The sequence below is a fragment of the Hemiscyllium ocellatum genome, chromosome 35 (genome assembly GCF_020745735.1).
Source record: "Hemiscyllium ocellatum isolate sHemOce1 chromosome 35, sHemOce1.pat.X.cur, whole genome shotgun sequence".
In the NCBI taxonomy this organism is placed as follows: Eukaryota; Metazoa; Chordata; class Chondrichthyes; order Orectolobiformes; family Hemiscylliidae; genus Hemiscyllium; species Hemiscyllium ocellatum.
Window position 1 is genome coordinate 18,074,922 of NC_083435.1, and position 22,471 is coordinate 18,097,392.

Here is a 22,471-nt window from a genome sequence, read left to right on the forward strand (position 1 = left end):
ACTGAGGGAAACTGACCCTTTATCATGCTGTGCACAAGGTCTTGCCCTTTATGCTGCTCAATTCACTCTCAGCCTTATAGTTTATGCTTTTTTGCACCAGGGCTTGCCCTTTATGTTGCTTCATTCTGCTCTCAGCCTCACCCTGAATGCTATTCTACTGCAAACTCTATCTTGCCTTTGATGGTCCATTGTCGGTCCCAGATGGTGTGTGTTCACACGTGATGGGTTATTTTTGGTGCCTATATGTGATATAGGATGTACGTTGCCTGTGGAGTGCAATAGGATGATGTGGTTCAGGTGTGATGTGATGGGATGTTATAGTGCATGCATGAGACAAGATGTTACCGTCTGTGTGCGCGTGAAATGGGATAATACCCATTTCTTATGACCATGCATGAGATAGGGTGTTATATTGTGTTTGTGCGTGCGAGAGAAGTGGTAGTATGGTGCATAAGCAAGATGAAATGTTATGTTGCATGTGATGGAATGTAATGGGCCATGAGATGGGATGTTATGGTGCATGCATGTGAGGGATGTTACAGCGTGCGTGAGAAAGGATGTGACATCACGTGCGTAGGAGATGTTATGATGTGTATATGAGAGGGGATATTCCAGTACATGTGTGAGACAGGATACTACTTTGCATGTTTGTGAGAGAAGGTATTACAATGTGTCTGTATGTGCGATGGGAAGTTAGATGATATGACAAGTGGCATGTTTTGCAATGGAATGTAACATTCAAACGATCAGGGATTTAAAAATAGCTAACAGTAATTGTTTCTTTTTCACAGGTGAGTTTATCCGAGCTCTCTACGAATCTGAAGAGAACTGCGAGGTAGACCCAGCCAAGTGCACCTTTTCCACTTTGGCTGATCACCAGGCTAACCTGAGGATGTGCTGCGAACTGGCACTTTGCAAGATCGTCAACTCACATTGGTCAGTGCTGTTGTTATTTGACAGCTGTAAAACCAATAGAAATCAGTCAGTGATGCAAGGTACAAATGTAAGAGCAATGTTCAAACAATTGTGGGACCTAAAAGAGGAGACCACAAATCTGAGACCACAATTCAAACTCAGTATATTGAGGATAAAGTGATTCAAACATTCATGCAGAGAAGAGATGGGGATAAAGTCAAACAAACCCACATCAGAGGATTGAGTGATTGATGATATACCAGGTAGACTTGCAGCCAGCTGGCTAAGTTGATACTGATTAATAAAAACTTTGCATTAATAGTGTTCAAAACCAAAAACTAGAATTAAAAAGACTATACCAGGGGATTGAGAAGCCTAAAACTAGAAGCTAGAAATATAAGATACTTAACAGAAAAAATAGAATAAGGAATTGTTCACTCAGAGAATGAATAGAACTTTATATTTAAGGAAAAGGAAGGTATCTAGGGAGACAAGAATATGTGTATGTGACGAGATAAAAAGTGTTGAAGGAAGGTTGTGTGAAACATAAATCTTGACACAGAGATGGGTGAAAAGTGCTTCGTGAGACAGCCAAAATCGAATGCCTTTCCAATATTCAATTCTTCAGGCCAGAGGATTTTTATTTTGACAAGAAACAGTTGATAATCTATCCTATTGTATTTCCTCTAGATCTAAAAGTTGAAATTCAAAGGAGTCAAGTGAACAGAATTCTCTTTTCTCTGATGCCCAATTACAAACTATTATCACTGAGATCTCAGTGCTGATTCTTGATTGTTGGCCATGAGAACATAATCAACAGAACTTCGAATGAGTTCCTTACACAGGAGGCCTCACTGTTGATTTTGATTGTGCGTTGAAGTAACAGTTATAGTATGCTTTCAATTCATATATAATTTTGTTCTTATTTTGGTCACTCATGTTTTAATAAATCAAAGTAGCTTTGCGTCTATCTCCAAATTCTTGTCCCTTTCTGGATATGAAAACTCAGCACTGTACGCAGTATACAGCACTATGGCACATGCTGCATTCCAGTTCCTTGTCAAAATAGTTATCCTTTAGCCTGAAGAATTGAATATTGGAAAGGCATTCAACTTTAGCTGTCACAAGAAACACTCTCGCATCCATATATGCTGCCTGCCTGCGGGAAAGCAATTGTGACCAATTTTCCTCCTCCAATATTGAAATTAAATGGAATCTGTCTCTTGAAACCCTAAATTTGATATGCAGACTTTTCAATCAGTAAGGGAATCAAGGGTAATCAGAATAAGGCAAGAAAATCAAGTTGAAGATTATCAGGACAGCTATAATCTCATTGAATGGCAGAGTATATAAAGTGGTCTGAATGGCCTACTTCTGCTCCTACCTCTTAATGTCTAAACTCCAATTCTCCCAACAATCCAACTCTCTCTCAGCCATCATCATTCCAAATATTTGACACAAATGGAAATTGAACCTTCCAGGCCCAACCTACTAGACCAAGCATGTCATTTTCAAACTATGTTCTAGGAAGAGAAACCTAGACCATCATGAACATGTTGGATCTTTCAAAGTGTGATCCACAGCACAGCATCCACTTAAGTCCCATACCATTGCGCTATCCTTATCTCATTTTTCTTTTCACTCAAGGGTTTGTCCAATTATCTTTGAAAGTCATTATCTGCTTACAGCACACCTAGAGGTCCTGCACCACCCTCATCATCTCACCATATAAATGGCTCGTTGGAAAGACAGAGAGGAGGGTTATCATTGAGCAAGGGTTGAACACCTAAGCTGCTTTTATACATAGTTTTCTTCAGATGGTAACTGAATGTCATGTTAAATGTTACATCATACGATGTCTTTGTTGTTCAAGTCACTAACTTTGACAATTTCTTACTTTTGCTTCCATTAAAGTGTCTTTCCTCGTGAGCTGAAGGAAGTCTTCGCTTCGTGGAGGCATCGCTGTGCCGAGCGTGGCAGGGAAGACATTGCTGACCGTCTCATCAGTGCTTCCTTGTTCCTCCGCTTTCTCTGCCCTGCCATCATGTCACCCAGCCTTTTCAACTTGATGCAGGAGTATCCAGATGATCGCACCTCCCGAACTTTGACCCTTATAGCGAAAGTCATTCAAAACCTGGCCAACTTCACCAAGTAAGTCTTTCCAGGCATGAGGAAGCCGCAGCCCACCAGCCTTCTCAGTGGGTAATGTAGCCTTTGGGGCTGATGTGAGGGATTTGGGAGGTAAGTGTTAGTGGTGACCCCGTACATGAAATCTGACTGGAAGAATATAATTGCAGATGCAGTCCAATAGTCTTGCTCATATGGTGATTTTTTTTAATTGATTGGTAGGTTTATAATTGTTCAAACATTTGGTTAATTTTTAATATTTGCTAAAATTCAGTCTGGTTATTTTGTTGGGTTGATAAGGAATATTATTATTTGTCTGTATTGCTTTTATGTGGAGGTATATAGGATATTGTCCCATATCCTTTGCCTTTGAACAGTGTTTGGAGAAGTAGGAAATACTGACTACTATTAAATCTGTAAATGAGGTACATATGCATGAAAGATTCTTTGTGGATCTCATAAATGTGTCATCCAGACTGGAGTTCCACTGTAATAGAACTATACTGATGGAGAAATGTGGGATCCTGATATCATCATGTTCTATTTGCATGCAGTTGGCAAATAAGCTTGTTCTGTTGTGTGATTATTACTATCAATTGTTGTGCAGGCTGCTGATGTCTTGAATTGTTTACTGTACTTCAGACAGATATTCCTCATGTTAGTGATCATTGATGTGCTGCGGTATTCAAAATGTCACAAACCATGAAAAATAAGTATGTAGATTGTAAGGTTTTAAAATATACAAAGTGGGAAAGAATCACACAATGATACAGCATAGGAGACAGAATCATGTTCACTTTTTAGCTCTTTGAAAGAGCTGTATTAGTATTCTGTAACCCCAAAAACCCTCCAAGGTTTTTCCTGTTGAGTAGTTATACAATTCAGTTTTTAAAGTTACTGTCGAATGTGCTTCCAACAGGCAGTGCATTCTAGATCATAAATATATGTTGCACCTATTACTTACTTTTCTTGTTAATAATTTTAAACCTGCAGCCTCTGGTTATCCCAATGGAAAGTTATTTTTAAAATTTACTGTATGATTTACCCTTCATGATTTTCAGCATCTCTTAAAACTCCCACAATGTTCTCTGCTCAAAGGAGCCAATTCCAGTTTTTCTAGTCTGTCCTTATAACTGAAGTCTTTTATTCTAGTTACTATTCTTGTAAATCTCCTGGGTACCTTCAGTCTAAGGTTTTAATATCCTTTTTCAAGTGAGATGCCCAGAACCGACAATTATTGACAAGTAATATTTAGATTTTTGTAACAGTCAAAATTTCATACAGCCATTGCTGAATGATTAGATATGTGGTTATTTAATTGGAGACATTTACAGTTCTTATTCTACTTGCTTTACCTACACCTACAGGTATGATATATGTTTTCTCATTTGTTGTGGAGACAGATTAGAGAGATGGATTGAAGTAGCTTGTGTTGCTATTGTGCTGCTTTTCTTCCTCCTCCATCTGTTTAGGTTTGGCAGCAAGGAGGACTACATGTCATTCATGAATGAGTTTCTGGAGCTGGAATGGGGTAGCATGCAGCAATTTCTGATGGAGATCTCCAATCCAGACACAGTTACCAATGCAGCTAGCTTTGAGGGATACATCGACTTGGGCAGAGAGCTCTCCACACTGCACTCCCTCCTGTGGGAGGTGCTGCCTCAGCTCAGCAAGGTGAAGTATTTAAACTCATACATATCATTGAGTCAGAATTAAACAGCACAAAAACAGATCTTGCAGTCCAACCATAATCCCAATCTCAGCTAGTATCATCTATTTGCGCTTGGCCCATATCCTTCCAAACATTTCTTATTCATGTGCTCATCCAAATATCTCTTAAACTTTGTAACTGTACCCACATCCACCACTTCCTCTATAAGTTCATTCCACACGTGAACCACTGTGTGAAGATGTTGCCCTTCATGCCTTTTTTAAATCTTTCTTTTCTCACCTTAAAAATATGATAAGCACTTAAAATCTCCTTCCCCATTCACCTTATCGAACCCCTCTTGATTTTACAAATCTCTGTAAGGCCACCCTTCAACTTCCTACACTCCAGTGAAAAACGTCCTAGTCTATCCTGCCTCTCCTTACAACTCAAATCCTCCTTTCCTGGCCATATCCTGGTAAATCTGATGAACTTCCTCCATCTTAGTAATACCCTTCACATGGGGTCAGCAAGACACAAGTTGGCTTCATTTGACACTGCACAGACTATACATTTTCAGAGCTGTTTGGATCTTTTCACTTTCTATACTTCAAATGCGAATATAATTGGTTGGAACCATTGGCATTCTTTTTGTAGAAGGTAAACATCATCTGAATGGAGCTATTGGGAACATATTCCTAGGGAGATACTATTTCAGCCACCTTTGGATTCCATGATGGGAAGTGTTTGGACCCACTAGAATTCAGTATATATTTAGTAGTTGGAATGAATGGAAAGGATAAAGCTCGAGTCTATTGGGTTAGTATATGATGATTGAATAGGATGTGCTTGAGTCAAATTGTATTCTTTATTGCAAGTGGGGCGTTTGTGAATCCATTATAAATTAGAAAATGATTTGTTAATTGGGATTCTGTAGAGTGAAAGGGAAGTATTGAGCACCATTGGATTTCTTCATTGTGCAATAAATTTAAGATTGCTTGCTTAACTTAAGATTATATATATGTGAAATTAATGGATTTACTGGGTTTCGTCATTATCTTGCAATTACTGTATACTGAGTGCAGTTTGAATGATAAAGTCAATTGTTAATTCGTGTATGTTGTTGCCCCTCCTAAAAATACTCTGTGCCTTTCCAGGAAGCTGTGCTAAAACTGGGTCCCCTCCCCCGTCTCCTCAATGACATAAGTGGAGCATTGAGAAATCCATCGCATGTACAGCGACAGTCCAGCCACATAGCAGAACGTTACACTTCTGGACCAAGTATTAACCGTGGTGTTTCATCTGACCTTCAGAAGTACACGGTTAAAGATCTGAACAGGTGAGGAAGGAAAGGGACTCTGCTGATTATGCGAACATTCACATAGCAGGCTCAATCCAGATTACATAGAGTAAAACATCCTTTACAATATTTCATCAAACTCTTCCTACACATGTAACACTGAATGAGATAAATTTCTGTCTACACTGTTCCCGAACTTTAATATCTCTGTACTTTTGAGAAATGATTGCTACATTGCCAATGGAACTGGCAATGCAACTTGGCTATGAATTTAAGCTGCAACACTTTTAACTGACCACATTTGCATTGAGGATAGAAAAATGGAAGGTAACTTTGCATATTTAACAGTTGTCTCAAAGAAACAAGTTGCAGTCATGGCATTTGCAGACATTTAAATTTGATTTTTGAGAAACCATTTATAATTTCCAGTGATGAAAAAATACACGCTGTAAACTTTTTACTTCCTGCTGGGGAGTAGCACATAACAACGCTGAAAAATAACAAAGTAAGTTGAGGTAATTTGAGATTCAGGATCAAAAATACAAAGTACAAGAGTATATTATCGGTAGAAACAAAATCAACAGGAATAAAACCTGTATTTTCACAGCATTTTACCACACCAAAACATTCCAAGATGCTTCACAGACCATTATACATCAAAATCTGACAATGAACCAGGTGGGAAATTAGGACATGATCAAACCCTTGGTCAAGTGATACGACAATCACAAAAGGTAGAGGAAAAGTAGAGAGGTTTAGGAATAGAAGTCAATAGCTTAGGAGAATTGAAGGCACACCTACTGATAGAAAGAGCAAAGATAATCAAAAATACAGAAGAGGTGAGAATTGGAGCAAACCAGCTCTTGAAGCAAGTTAAGAGGGAGATGCCAAAGGCCAAAGTAGTCTGAAAACACCTGATCTTTCTGGCCTAAACATATTCAGACCTATTTAGTACTTGGATGGGAGACTGCATGGGACTACCAGGTACAGTAGCTCCTTTTCCCTTGCTGAGGTACATAGCCTCCCGCATGAGGAGTGGGGGGGTTCAGTCACTGGTAAGCCTCGACACCCAGATAGTGACTTTCTACCTTCAGACACGGCAGCAATACCTTTATGTTGAGCCTCCTCTAAGATGATACTCCGTCTTTTTTTCTGTCAGGGGTATGGCCTCACGTACAACATGCAGTTCCTGTTTCCAGAGTGGTCTTGCCTCAGACTTTCTTCCAGGAATTGCCCTTTTTTTCCCATTTGGTCCTGATCAGAGCTTGGGACATGTTTGGTAGTCATAGAGGAGCCATTGTCCAAGAATACGTTCCTCCGTCAATATGGGTTTGACTGGCTGTCTGACAAAGGAGGACTTAGGACACTGGGCTGACCATAGTTGGGACTGTGTTAGATAGCAGAAGAGTAAGCTCAATAATAATGAACTGCCTGGCTCTAGATGTCAACATCTAGGACATATCCAGAGCCACAAGTATTCAGCCAAGATACATTAAGAAAACTCAAGGTGGCTCAAGTGTGTGGTGAACTTCTGGATGAACTGATCCCTCTCTGTCCAGAATTTGACACTGACCTCCCAAGTGGTATCCCACAATTTGAGCAGTCTCAGGGAAATTTCCCCTTGCCCTTCAGAACAGTCAGAGGTCATTTCCTGTACAGGCTGCTGCTGAACACTGTCTATTTTATCATCTTTCTCCGCGGCTCAGATACAGTAATGCTTTGCCTTCTGGCAGAAGAAATCTCAAATGAATGGTTCTCTGCAAAGGGGTCCTTTTCCATTATGGACCTAGTGTGAGCAATTTTGCACACAGCATTCCCATGTAATCACAGACTTGGTAAATCATTAGGTGCCAGGACATTATGTAGTTCTGAAACAAAACAGTTTTTCACATTTATGTTGATCGTTTTTGGTTGCAGCCCCTTTAGTTTTTTTTTCAAACAGGCTTCTCTTAGCCTTTTAGTTGCTCTTCAGCCCAATGTGCCTAATTTACAAGCACCCTTTACAGGGAGGGCGGATTTGCTGGAGGGCCTCCTTGTGCATCTGCTCCTAAGTGGCCATTAACAGGTCCTGCCAATGGGTCATTGAGGGAACTGTTGTTAGACATTCAGACAACAATTTCAAAAATTGTTGTATCTTTTTCATGATTACATCCATGTCTGGGTAAATTGAGAGGGAGCAGCACAATAGAGTTTTTCAGAAACCAGCGGGCACCACAGGATCTGGTGTGCATCATCAATAAAGTCATTTTGATATGTTAAGTTTCTGTTCACTTTATATAAGTTTTCATTGACCAATAGTTAGCATTTTAGTTACAGTGCCCCATCAGAGCCTATTTAACCCTTGTTTTAGGTTTAAAGAGGAGCAATGGAGAAGTGAGGCTTTGGAGGACCCTGAACATACGAGAATTTTAAATTGAGACATTGCTGGATGAGGAACCAATGTAGGACAAGCACAGGTTGTGTAATAGGTGAAACTTGGTATGCGTTCAAATTTTGGATGAGGATGAAAAGGAATGCCATGTGGTATTTGCTCTGAGGTGACTAAGAGGGAATCAGTAAGTGATAGTAGAACACAGACTTTCTATTCCATTTATTTCAGTGCTGTTATTTTTCTTTTCTTCGTAGCTCAATCGATATGACCAGGCTTCCTTCTCCGACCAAGGAAAAAGGAAAGGATGTCTTTTACGTGACAAGGCCTCCTCTTGCACGCTCCTCCCCAGCATACTGCACAAGCAGCTCTGATATTACGGAACCTGATCCTAAAATGATGACTACGAACAAGAGCATCTCCATGATGGATCTGCAGGACAGCAGGAGTATGAACAGCATAAGCAACCTCCAGACTGTTGGAGACATGCTAAACAGCAGTCAAGCATCGATTGGAACTACAGTAGGCCTCAGACCCAGCCGGCTATCACAGGGTAGTGGATCAAGTGTATCAGGAGGCCTGCGGTTGGGACAAATGGGCATTACCACAGACGGATTACATGGACAGCTGAGAGTCCCTTTGTCCTTTCAGAATCCCCTGTTCAACATGACCTCTGATGGGCCTGCCTCACTACGGACTCCCGCCGAGCCTGGTGCTGGCCTCTTGGGTTACCATGGTTACAGCAAGAGCGAGGACCTATCTGCAAACAAGCAGATCTTCCATAGCCACAGCTACAGTGATGAGTTTGCCCGGCAGAACAGTGAATTCAGCCGCCGGCAGCTTTCACTTACTGATAACCTCCAACACATGCTGTCGGCAGCTCCAGCTAACATTGGCCCCCAAAGGAGGATAGACCAGCCACCACCTGCCCCTCCACCTCTAGTCAGAGGGAAAACGCAACAACTTACTGTTAGTGCAGCCCAGAGACCTCGGCCACCTAGTGCTAACTTGTTGCAATCGCCTGCTGAGCCAACACATGGACCCAAGGTGCGGCAGCAGTCAATTATGGCCAAAGCAGACACCCCAGCTCCAAAATCAGGCATCACCAAGCAGGTATGTTTCCTAGAGATCAGACCCTGTTTCTCAATAAACAGGACCAATGTGCTGTCGTCAGTCATGACTCCGTAGATAGCATTCTCACTTGAATCATAAGGTTGTACAAAGAACAATGTAGAACAGGAGCACATCCTTCAGCCTCCAAGCCTGAGCTGACACATTTTGCCCTTCCATACTAAAACTGTCTTCACTTACAGGATTTGTATCTCTCTATTTCCTTCCTATTCATGTATTTATCCAGGTGTTTCTTGGATGTTGCTGTTGTATCTGCTTCCACCACCTCCTGTGGCAGCATGTTCCAAGCACTCACTACCCTTTGTGTGAAAAACTTGCCTCACACATCTTTTAAACATTCCCCCCCCACTCCACCCCCTAACCTTGAACCTATGTCCCCGAGTAACTGACCCCTCCACTGTGGGGGAGAAAGTATTATACTTTCCACTGTATCCATGTCAGCCGCAATCTTAAAAACTTTCTTCAAGTCACGCCTCAACCTCATGTATTCCAGTGAAAACAAACCCAAGTCTATCCAACCTTTCCTCGTAGCTAAAATCCGGGATACCAGGCAACATCCTTTTCTGTACCCTCTCAAAGCATCCACATCGTTCTGGTAGTGATGTGACTAGAACAGTACACAATATTCCAAGTATGGCCTAATTAAAGTTCAGTAAAGTTGCAGCATAACTTACTTGCCTATCCTGATACTCAATGCCCCTTCCATCGAAGGCAAGCATACCATAGGCCTTTTTTAACCACCTTACCTACCTGTGCTACCAACTTTAGTGATCTGTGGACCGATACACCCAGATCCCTCTGCAAATCAATATTCTTAAGGGTTCTACCATTTACTGTATAATTTCCACCTGTACTTGACCTTCCAAAATCCATCACCTCACATTTGTCAAATTAAACTCCATCTGCCCAAACCTCCAACCAATCCATACCTGGCTACATAGTCTGATAATCCTCACTATCCACAACTCGACCAATCTTTGTTTCATCTGCAAGCTTATTAATTAGACCAACCAGGTTTTCCTCCAAATCATTTATGTAGACCACGAACAGCAGTGGTCCCAGCACTGAACCTTGTGGAACACCATTAGTCACAACACTCCTTTCCAAAAAAATTTTCCATCATTACTCTCTGTCTTGTACAAGTACACCAATTCTGTATCCATTTTAGCAGCTCACCCTGACAGCATATGACTTCACCTTTTGTACCAGTTTGCCATGAGGTACCTTATAAAAGGCTTTAGTGAACTCCATGTATACCACATCAAATGCTTTTCCTTCAAGCATCATCATCATCTCCTCAAAAAAAACTCAATTAAGTTAGTGAGCATGACCTCCCCAACATAAAACTGTCAATCACAAATACATTAATTTGCTTCAAAATGCATCTAGATCTTTTCCAATAATTTCCATACCGCTAACATGAGATTCACAGGCCTGTAAATTCCTGGATTATCCCTGCTACTCTTCTTAAACAACGGGACAACAATGGCTATTCTCCAGTCCTGTGGGTCCTCACCTGTGGCCTAAGAGGATATGAAGATGTCCGTCAATGGTCCAGCAATTTGTTCTCTTACCTCCCTCAATACTCTGGGATAGATCCCAATCAGGATCCAGGGACTTATCTACCTTCATACTTCTTCCTTTTTAATAGAAATTCGACACTCCCTTTCTTAAATCATCCTTCACCAATTCCTTCTCTTTGATGAATATTGACACAAAGTATTCATTTCGAACCTCAGCTACTTCTTCTGGTTCCACACAGATTGTGTCCTGTTGTGTACTCAAGTTCAATTCTAAAGATATCACCAGATATTTTAGGACGATACAGTAATCGGGGAGTGCAGCCCTGTTGAAGATGCAACCTCTGTAACTGGAATCTTCCTCTGCCCTCCAAAGTCGGTGTAAAATATTATATGATACTATTTTGATGAAAAGCAGGGAAATTCATCCTGGTTTCCTGCCTGGTCAACATCACTAAACATCACAGTATCTGATCATTAATATAAAACAAAGAGCTGCAGATAATGTAAATCTGAAACAAAAAGCGAAATTATTGGAAAAACTCAGCACGTCTGGACAGAAAGCAGAGTTCACATTTCGAGTCCACTGACTCTTCTTCAGAAATTGTCTGGTCATTATCTCATTGTCTTTATGGTAGCTTGCACTGAACAATTTGGCTATCACATTGTTTACATTACAACAGCAGCTACATTTTTAAAGTACTAAATTGACTATACACTTTTTTTTAAAGACGCCTTCAGGATGTATCTGGTTGGCATGGACGGGTTGGACCAAAGGGTCTGTTTCCATGCTGTACATCTCTGACTCTATGAACATACTGTTTCCAGTAGACAATAAGTCCTTGTAATAGAGTTACAGAAACATACAGCATGGAAAAGACCCAACCAGTTCATGCCAACCATGTTCCCAAACTAAACTAGTCCTACCTGCCTGTGCTTGGCCCATTTCCCTCCAACCTTTTCCTATTCATGAACTTGTCCAAATGTCTTTTAAAAATTATAACTATATCTGCATCCACCACTCTCTGGCAGCTCATTCCACACATGAACCACTCTGTATAAGACGATTGCCACTTGTGTTCTTAAATCTTTCTCCTCTCACCTTAACAAACAACCCTAATTTTGAACTCTCCCACCCTTGGAAAAAGACCCTTTTCATCCACCTTATCCTATGCGCCTCATGATTTTATAAAACTGAAAACTCAACCTCCGATGCTCCAGTGGAAATAAAAGTCCCAGCCTTTCCAGTCTATTTTTATACACACAAAGCTTCAAAGACAGGGAGATAGCAGCTCATCCATCTTAACTTGTCCGAAAATTAGTAATCTGTTGTTACCTGCTGATCTGTTATGCTTCACAATACGCAGGACGATGAGAAGGTCACTCAGCACTTAAAGCTGCTACCTGAATTCCATTTATCAACCTCTGCTTATCATTCAATAAGCTACATGACTAAAACTGAGTCTTGAAAGCTCTAACCAACCACTCTGACCAACTTTGTAACAGTACACAGAATTAATAGCACAGAACTGGGCCATTCAGCCAAAAGGCTTTATTCCACATAAATTGAAAGAGTAGGTTGTTAGATATTTGAAATATCTGGAAATTAACAGCTGGGATTATTGACTCCTGTTTTGCTGTCATTTCAATGGCACAACTTGTATGACTTGCTATGTTCCTCTGGTACAGCATAATGTTCAGCCGAAATCAGGCAATTAGTCTCCCATGCAAATTTTGCACTCCGCATATTATCCAGCAAATAACTTAATAGTTGGAAAGTCGCGGAAATGTACCCCAAGTTTCTCATGCTAAAAGTAAATCTTTAATTCAAATTAAGCATTTTGTTCTCTCACCTATCCGATGTCTCACTTCACATATCATCTTTACATGCCACCCATGTTCAAAAGAAGCTAGTCAAGACTGATGGGAGATCCATGATCTCTAGAATCTCCACCATTTGAATGGCTGCCCTGTACACTCTGCAAGGTGGTAATGGAGGCAGTTGAGCAATCCGAAATATCCCAACTGACTAGTTCCAGATCATACACTCCATCAGTGAATTATCTTGACTGGAGCTTGGATCAAATTTGATGAACAGCTACTGTCTCTCTGTCTGACATTTTCTTGGACTGACCCAAGAAGTGGTTAGCACTGCTGCCTCACAGCACCAGAGACCCGGGTTCAATTCCCGACTCAGGCGACTGACTGTGTGGAGTTTGCACGTTCTCCCCGTGTCTGCGTGGGTTTCCTCGGGTGCTCCGGTTTCCTCCCACAGTCCAAAGATGTGCGGGTCAGGTGAATTGGCCATGCTAAATTGCCCGTAGTGTTAGGTAAGGGGTAATGTAGGGGTATGGGTGGGTTTCGCTTCGGCGGGTCGGTGTGGACTTGTTGGGCCGAAGGGCCTGTTTCCACACTGTAAGTCTAATAAATAATAAAAGACAGGAGCAATATTTTATGCTTAAATCACCACTTACCAAGTGATTGCTACATTTTACTATTTTATCCCTGATTCCTCCAGAATCTGGTCCCAGCCACACAGGCATACTTATGTTTGGAGGTCACTGAGGGAGGAGTGCAGGTAGCTTCAAATTGGATGACAATATCCTGCCTGCCCCACTTCTTGTTTTGGCATTGGACAAAAATACAAAGAACCTACTCCTTCAATGAAATTTTCCTACAACAGAAAAACATATTGAGAACCTAACAGAACCATATTACTCCTGGTCTATTAGAATTGCACACCCCTAATCTCCCCTCCCCTCCCCTCCTAATCCACACGCCATCCCATCCCAAGGGCTTATGCCGAAACGTCGATTCTCCTGCTCCTTTGGTGCTGCCTGACCTGCTGCGCTTTTCCAGCAACACATTTTTCAGCCCTTATTTACCTGGCCTTGAAAGCTTCCCAGCCCAAGATTCTCCAAGCTCTGAAGTTTAGTGCCAAAAGTCATCCTTTTCCTTGCAAGGCAAAAGGACAGAAAATCGTGGCAATGCAGGAGAAAAGACCAACACTGTATAATGTGTAAGAGGCTGCTTTTAAATCAGTGAATTCATAATGCCATCTGTTTTTGTCCCTCAGGCTTCCCACTCACCCTCAACTCTTCACCCCGTCACCCCTTCAGAGCGCACTGTTGCCTGGGTGACCAACATGACACACCTTTCTGCGGACATCGAAAGCTCACACCTAGAGCGGGAAGAGTACAAATTACGGGAATACTCCAAGTCGATGGATGAGAGCAGGCTGGACAAGGTGAAAATGTGGCTGTGTTGATCAAGATCGTTGATGTTTCGTGGAGTTAGAATAGCAAGGAGAGTTTAGAGGCCTAGAAATTGTCAGGCCAACACCATTTGTCTATGTTGGAACCTGGGTTCTTAAGACTAGAACAGTGAGCCACAAGGCAGTTCACAATTTGAATTTGAGATCACTGCATTGCCAGTAGGTCAGCAAAATCAAGTCGAAGGCAGGAGAAATTGACTGGGAAAGGACAGTGATCAAAAAGGAATAAACCAAAGAGGGGAGAGACCTGGATGAGAGGGAGCTGATAAGGAGGGGGAAGCAATTGTCAAAAGGTGAGACAATCAACTTGGGCAATGAAGAGAGTGATCAAGAGAAAAAGAACAAGAGAGTGAAACAATTTTTAAAAAAAGACCTGTTTTAAGCAGGAAGAACGAAGAGAATAGGGAAATTATGAAGGGGAGAAATGTACAAGGGAAAAAAAAAGACACACACCTAAGAGGTGATAATAAATGGAAGCCAGTGGCTTTGATATGAGGTCAGGAGAAGTGTTCTTGCATCTCAATCCCACATTCAGGCACATATTTTAACACATGGTCAGTGGATGCCTGTCCATTTACATTTCTATGTAATTCAGCACAGGCATAAAAGGCAGCGGTATTTCCAGGCTATGCTATTTACTATTCTATTTGTCAAACTTTCTTCAAAATAGAAACAAGGTTTTTTTTGTGACTTATTAATCATGTTGTCTTAACTTGAGTGACAATAATTAGGTAATGCAGTGGACAATAGGGAACTGCACACCATTCACCAACAGATGACATGAAAATCACAGCTGTCAAAGCTCTTTCGAAAAAGTCAGGTTCCATGTGATCTGTACTCACGCGCTAACACCAGCCCCCAACACACTCCACCCCGTACTATGATATGACAGGTTATGTGTCATTTATTTCCCCCTGTGATCCAATTCCGCAGGGGCAACAGACACAATATGAGGAGGAGATTCTTTCCCTGAAAGAACGACTGCAGATGTCAAACCGTAAGCTAGAGGAGTACGAGCGGCGGTTGATGTCACAGGAGGAGCAGACAGGGAAAATTCTGCGAGAGTACCAAACACGCCTGGACGAAAGTGAGAATCGTTTGCGTCGGCAACAAGAGGAGAAGGACAACCAGATCAAAGGCATTATCAACAGGTAACTGGTGAAGACCTAACTCAGTGTTTTGGTTAGGAAACTTTCAGGGTCAGTAACATTTAAATGTTGTTTATGTCGGAGCAGTGAAAGTGACAGGAAACCTGATAGAGGTATACAAGCTTATGAGGGCACTGTTAGGGTGGAATGGAAGACACTTTTTCCATTCGCGCAAAAGATTAAAATCAGAGGGCCTAAAGTTAAGGGAAGAGGTAGAAGACCAAGAGGAAAATGGAGGAGAAACATTTTCCCCTGGACAGTGGTGGATGTCTAGAACGTGCTCCTGAAAGGCTAGTTAAGTAAGAAACTCTCAAAACTTTTAAGCAGTATTTAGATATTCATTTGTTCCAAAGCTTCCTCAGCAATGAGATGGGATTCATGTAGTCAGATCACTGTTGACCTGAATGAATCTGGATTAGAATGGTGCTAGAAAAGCACAGCAGTTCAGGCAGCATCCGAGGAGCAGGAAAATCGATGTTTCAGTCAAAAGCCCTTCATCAGGAATACAGGCAGAGTGCCTGAAAGGTGAAGGGTGGAATGAACCCAAGTGACCTAATGGCCTCTTGCTATGCTGTAAACATCTACATCTATAAAGAACTAGGAGTGGAGAGTAGCACTGGGTTGGACAGCAACATCTACATCCTGAGAATGTAAATAAGTTGGCATGGTGTATCCTGAACAAAGTCTCCAAAGAGATCATTCTCAGAATACATTGCCGAAACACGTCCAAGGGACATTACATAGAATATACCGCATAAGAATATGTTAAAAAAAAGTCTATACCAATGTTTATGTTCCACTCCTGCTTTCTCTAAATAGTCTTCCTTTAATGCCAGAGTAACCCTCAATTCTTTTGTACTCCATATACTCAACGACAATGTTCCATTTAAGCTGCACAGCCATGCAGCAACTTAGAGATTCTGCACACACCAGTAGTTGCATTGACTTCCAGTCCTGTAAGTCGCTACCATGCATGGACCTCAGGAGGTAGTAGCAGGAGAAAATACCGATGCAATGTAGCTCAACTAATTTCACCTTAAATGGATCTGTACTATCCACCTCAACCACTCACTCTGGCAACAAGTTCTATCTTCTCATCAACCCAAACTGGCCTCCACAAACTGGATGAGTTTGGATGAATCAGTATGCCAACTCAAAAACAGCATAAATGAGATGTGCATAACATTGTATTCACACTTCATGCATCAACATTTTACTGGGGCCTGCATTTACTGGGTGAGAGACCAAAGGATCTTTTCTCAAGTTAGGCTCCGATGCTGGAATTGAGCTTGTTTACATAGTTATCCGCATGGTTGACACAAACACCATTTCACAATAGATCTGCATCAATGTTGCTTAATAGGGCAGTTTCAAGAGATCGTTTCTAACCTGCTGGTATACCTACACCAGGAATGTTTGATGCAAACGTGTAGGGGTGATTTACTCTGACAGATGTTAGGGGTAGATTCTTTACTCAGTGGGTTGTGAGTTCATGGAATGCCCTGCCAGTATCAGTGTTGGACTCTCCCTCTTTATGGTCATTTAAGCGGGAATTGGATAAGCATATGGAGGTTATTGGGCTAGTGTAGGTTAGGTAGCATTCGGTCGGCGCAACATCGAGGGCTGAGGGGCCTGTACTGCGCTGTATTTTTCTATGTTCTATGCCACATTTAAACCTGACTGAACTAAAAAAAAAATCTGTGCAGAGTAAAGCAGAATTAATATTTCAGTTCTGGATCCTCAATAGGGAAATTAGGAAGGGTAGAAACATACAGAGAGAGAGAGACACACACACACACAAAATCAGAGCTGATAATAAATGGACGCCAGTGACCATTGAGCTGAAAGATAACTTTGTTTCTCTGCACAGGTGCTGCCTAAACTGCTAAGGTTTTCAACAACTTTTATTTCATATTTCCAGCACCCACAATACTTTATTTTCACTCCAGTTGATTGATAGGTGTGAAAACAATGGAATTTTGCCAACAATGAAATACTGGGCAGATTGTGTTTGCGGCAGTAATCAATCATTACCCTCTCTGGCTCTGTTTATGGAACAGATGTCAAGAACTTTCAAAATTAGCAATTCCTAAAGAGAAGTCAACATTTTTTTTGATGCCATGGAAACAATTCTTTATGCTGTAGTTAATCTAGTTAAGAAAGATGAGGCCATCAATAGGTTTCCTGATCAATTAGACTGTCATCTTCCTAGTTAGCTACCTTTGATTAGAGGATGCCATTTATTTAGAGTCACGAGTCCCTATTCTGGGTCTTTAACTGATTGAATAGGATGATTTTGGCCCGCAGATCTTTTGACACTTTGGGTAGAACATCCCATGAGTCAATAGGATTCAGATTGCAGAGTTTGCTGGTTTTCCCTTTGCTCCACTGCCATCATTATGCTTCATCATTAAGGTGTTTAGATTCAAAGCGCAATACTTCTTGAAGGACAAGTTCACATCATATTGAATGACTGTTCGCAGACTCCTCAAAATTATTAATGTCAATGCTGCTGTATTTCAAAGAGAGTATCAGGGTGCCCTTGAAGCATTGTTTTTGTACACCCCGGCACAGTAACCATTTGAGTGTTTAGGAAACAAGATTTGGTATGGGAGAGAATTTTCAGACCGCTTGACAACATATCTATTCTATTCGAATTAGTTCAATTGCAGTGCTGTGGTGGCAATGTTGCTACAAATTAGGCCCAAACTAATGCCTGCCTTGTATAAACAAGGAATGAAAGTAGGCCACTGAGCCCCTCAAGCCCATTCCGTCATTTAATAAGATCATGGCTGATCTGGTTGAAACCTCCAATCCACATTGCCACCTAACCCTGATAACCTGTCACCCTCTTGTTTAACATAAGTTAAATATTTGAATGGCAGAGGCGGGTCAAAGACTCTACTTCACTATTGTTTCAGGAAGAGAGTTCCAAAGACTCAAGATTCTCAAAGTAAAAAAAAAATTCACCTCTTCTGTTTCACCTGAGCAATGCCTTATTTTTAAAGTATCGATGCCTGGTTCTAGATGTCATCCTTGACATGCACAACTTGCCAAGTCCAACTAGGATCTTATATTTCCATCAAGGCACATCCTACTCTTCTAAAATCCAGTGGATACAAGCCTAGCCTATCCAACCAATTATCATAAGACAGCCTTAATATTCCAGGTATTGGTCTGGTAAATCTTTTCTTAACTATTTAAGAAGAATGTAAATGCATTGGAAGTAAAGTGATTAATACTTTACACAGTATTCCTGACGTGCTTTCAGCAGTACCCTATATAATTGAAGCATTACCTCCCTAGTTTTGTAATGAATTCCCCTTACAACAAACAACAATACTCTATTAGCTTTCCCAAATTAGATTATACCTAGATGCTAACCTTTGTGATTCATGCACCTGAACATGCAAATTTTCAGCATCTTAGGACTATCCAGTCTCTCACCCTTTAAATATGTTTTTCTTTACTCTTCCTGCTAAAATAGAAAACTTCACATTTTTCCACATTATACTCTTTGCCCACATACTGATCATGCAAATTATTTATATCAACCATTGATCTTCCAATCGCAGAATTGTTACTGCTTAGAAAGAAACCATTTGGCCCAACTTGTCTGCCCTAATTCTGTTACTTAGTGCCAACCTCTTGCTTTTTCTCCCGTATCCTTGTACAACATTTTGATCCAAATAATCATCTCCTCTTGAATATCTCAATTGCACCTGTTTTTACCACATTTCCAGGCAATGCATTCTACTACCTGCCGTGTGAAAAAGATTTTTCTTATATCAAACTTGCTTTATTTTGCACATCACTTTAATTCTACATTTTTATTTTCTTTTATAAGCAGGAAAAGCTTCTATCTACTGTGTCATGATTTTGAAAACTTCTATCAAATCTCCTCTCAGCCTTCTTCTCTTCAAGGAATGCAGTCCAATTTCCACAATCTATATTTCATAACTGAAGTTTCTTGCAAGTCATTTCTGCAATGTCTCCAACGTCTTCTCATCTTTCCTATAAAATGGCGCCCACACTATACACAGTAGTCCCAGCTGAGGTCTAAGTCTTGTACACATTTAAAATCACCTCCTTACTCTTGTACTCTATTTATGTCTGCTCTCTGCTTCTGGTTAGTCAGTTAATTCATGCCAATATGCCATCCCCAAAAAAATGAACTTTTATTTTCTACAATAATCTTTAAATGTGGCAGTTCATTGAATGGGTTTTGAAAATCTTAGTACATCCACCAGTTCCTCTTTACACACAGCATGTTACTTTGTCAAAGAACCCAAAGTGATGAGTAAAAAATTATTTCCTCTCCTCAAGACTGTGCTGGTCCTGTTTGATTACCTTGAACCTACCTGTTTTGCTATAACTTCTTTGAAAATAGCTTAATATTTTCCTAATGTCTGATGTTAAGCTGTCTATGACTTCCTGCTTTCCGCCTCCCTCTTTGGTAATTTGCTATTTTCCAATCCATTGGGATCTTCCCCAAATCAAGTGAGATTTGAAAAATAAAAGCAATGCATCAACTTTCTCAGTTGTTACTTCCTTTAAGACCCTGGGATGAATTCTATCAGTTACTTGTCATCAACACTTTAATCAATAATTTACTTCAGTACTATTACCCTCATGTAAATTTTCCTCATTTCCTTCATCCCTTAGGGCAGCACGGTGGCTCAGTGGTTAGCACTGCTATCTCACAGCACTAGGAATCTGGGTTCAATTCCCACCTTGGGCAACTGTCTGTGTGGAGTTTGCACGTTCTCCCTGTGTCTGCGTGGGTTTCCTCCGGGTGCTCCGGTTTCCTCCCACAGTCCCAAGATTCCTGAAGAAGGGCTCAGGCCCGAAACGTCGACTCTCCTGCTCCTTGGATGCTGCCTGACCTGCTGCGCTTTTCCAGCAACACACTTTCAGCTCTTTCCTCCCACACTCCCAAAATGTGCAGGTTAGGTGAATTGGCCATGCTAAATTGCCTGTAGTGTTAGGTGCATTAGTCAGGGGTTAAAAACAAACCCGTTGGGTAGGGGAATAGGTATAGGTAGGTTGCTCTTTGGAGGGTCGGTGTGGATATGTTGGGCCGAAGGGCCTGTTTCCATACTGTAGGGAATCCAATCTGATCTAATCTTCCATTTCCTGATTTATACTTGCCTCTGAAAAGTTACTTGTATCCTCTAAAGTGATGAGTCTTATTTTCTATTATTTATTCTCCAGGGTTAATTGTTAACTCTTCTTTTTAACGTATTGGTCGATTTTTTTTTTGTTTACTGTGCCCTAATTATTCACTCATTAATTTTTTTTGTCATTCTTAGCTTTTTTTTATATTCTGTCTAATCCTTTGGCTTGTCACCTGTTTTACACAATTACTTCCTTTTTTAAAAAGGCTAATATGATTTTTAACTTTTCTAGTCAACCTCTGACGGCGGGTCTGTCCTTTGAAATTTGAAATTTGTATTCTGAAATATCCACTTAAATATTTGCCACTGTATCTCTTCTGACCTATCCTGACCTAATTTGCCAATTCCTTTTAGGACAAATAACAAGAACAGGCCCTTTAGGCCATCAAGACTGCTGACACATTATGCCCTTCTAAACTTAAAAATCTTTCTCCTCTATTCAGTAGGGGTCCACAATTCGCTGTCTATTCATATCTGTCAAGATGCCTCTTAAACAGTGCTATTATATCCACCTCCACCACCTCTTTTTGCAGCACATTCCAGTCATTTACTATTATCAAAAAAATGTTGCCTCACATACCTTTTAAACTTATGTCCCACATTAATTTGCATTTGTATGCTTGGGGAAAAAAATTCCAACTATCAATTCTATTCACATCTGCCATAATTTTGTAAACTTCTATCAAGTCTCCCTTCATCCTTCGACATTCAAGTGAAAACAAAGCAAGTTTATCTAATCTCTCCTCACTACTAATACTCACCAAACCACAAAACATTCTGGTTAACCATTTCTATATCATCTCCCAAGCCTCCAAGTTCTTCTAGTAGTGTGGCAACCAGAACTGTGCACAATATTCCTAATGTAGCCTAACTAAAGTTCTGTTCAGCTACAACATTCTTGCCAATTTTTATACTCTATGCCCCAACCAATGAAGACAAGCATGTCATCGGCCTTTTTCTTTATTACCTACTCCACTTATATGACTGTTTTCAAGGAACTGTGGGCCTACATGCCTCGTTGATACTAATAAAGGTTCTGACATTTACTGTATACTGTACTTGCTCTTCCAAAATGCATCACTTTGTCCAGATTAAAGTCCATCTACCATTTCTCGACCCAAATATCTAGTATATTTACATCCTCTGGCAATCCTCTTCACTGTCCACACTTCCACCAATCTTTGTGTTGTCTGCCTATGTTCTCTTCCAAATTATATTTATGTATATATATTACACAAATTAACAACAGGGGTTCCAGTACTGAGCCTCTGGATCATCTCTAGTCAAAGAGCTCTGGTCAGAAAATCACCCTTCCACTTAAACTCTCTTCTCTAAGACAGTTTTGTTTTCATATTACCAGCTCACAGCAGATCCCTTGTGACTTCATCTTCTGTGTCAGCCTGCCAAGTGGGACCTTGTCAAAGGCCTTGCTAAAGTCCATATAAACATCTACCATCCGGTCTTCAATCATCTTTGTTACTTCCTCCAAAAACTCAATCAAGTTCGAGATACGACCTTCCATACTGCACAAAACCATTCTGCCTATCGCCAATAAGTCCATGTTTTCTAAATGTGAGTAAATCCTACGTCAAAGAATCTTCTCCAGTAACTTTCATACCACTGACTTAACGGTCACTGGTCTGTAATTTCCTGGATTATATCTGTTGCCCTTCTGAAACAAAACAGCAACACTGACTATTCTCCTATCCTCTGGGACCTCTTCTGTGAATAAAGATACAAAAATTTCATACAAAGCCACAACAGTTTCCTCGTCTGTCTCCTTCAGCATTCTGGGATAGATCAGGTCCTGGGGACTGGTATACCTAATGCTTTTTAAAAACAACCATCATTTTTATATTGACA

General features: G+C 40.8%; 1 protein-coding gene across 6 annotated transcripts in view; it reads left to right on the forward strand.

Annotated features, from left to right (window-relative positions):
* Positions 1 to 22,471, forward strand: part of LOC132832846 (ras/Rap GTPase-activating protein SynGAP-like) — a 617,922-nt gene that overhangs the window by 512,159 nt on the left and 83,292 nt on the right. For 4 of the 6 annotated variants that reach the window (XM_060851032.1, XM_060851030.1, XM_060851029.1 and 1 more), the window contains 7 exons: positions 792 to 936; positions 2,830 to 3,066; positions 4,515 to 4,716; positions 5,848 to 6,029; positions 8,616 to 9,471; positions 14,086 to 14,256; positions 15,217 to 15,434. In XM_060851032.1, coding sequence (XP_060707015.1) covers positions 792 to 936; positions 2,830 to 3,066; positions 4,515 to 4,716; positions 5,848 to 6,029; positions 8,616 to 9,471; positions 14,086 to 14,256; positions 15,217 to 15,434 — 2,011 coding nt within the window. Of the gene's footprint in view, positions 1 to 791; positions 937 to 2,829; positions 3,067 to 4,514; positions 4,717 to 5,847; positions 6,030 to 8,615; positions 9,472 to 14,085; positions 14,257 to 15,216; positions 15,439 to 22,471 lie in introns of those variants that run through there. The other 2 variants (XM_060851028.1, XM_060851031.1) reach the window with 2 other exon arrangements.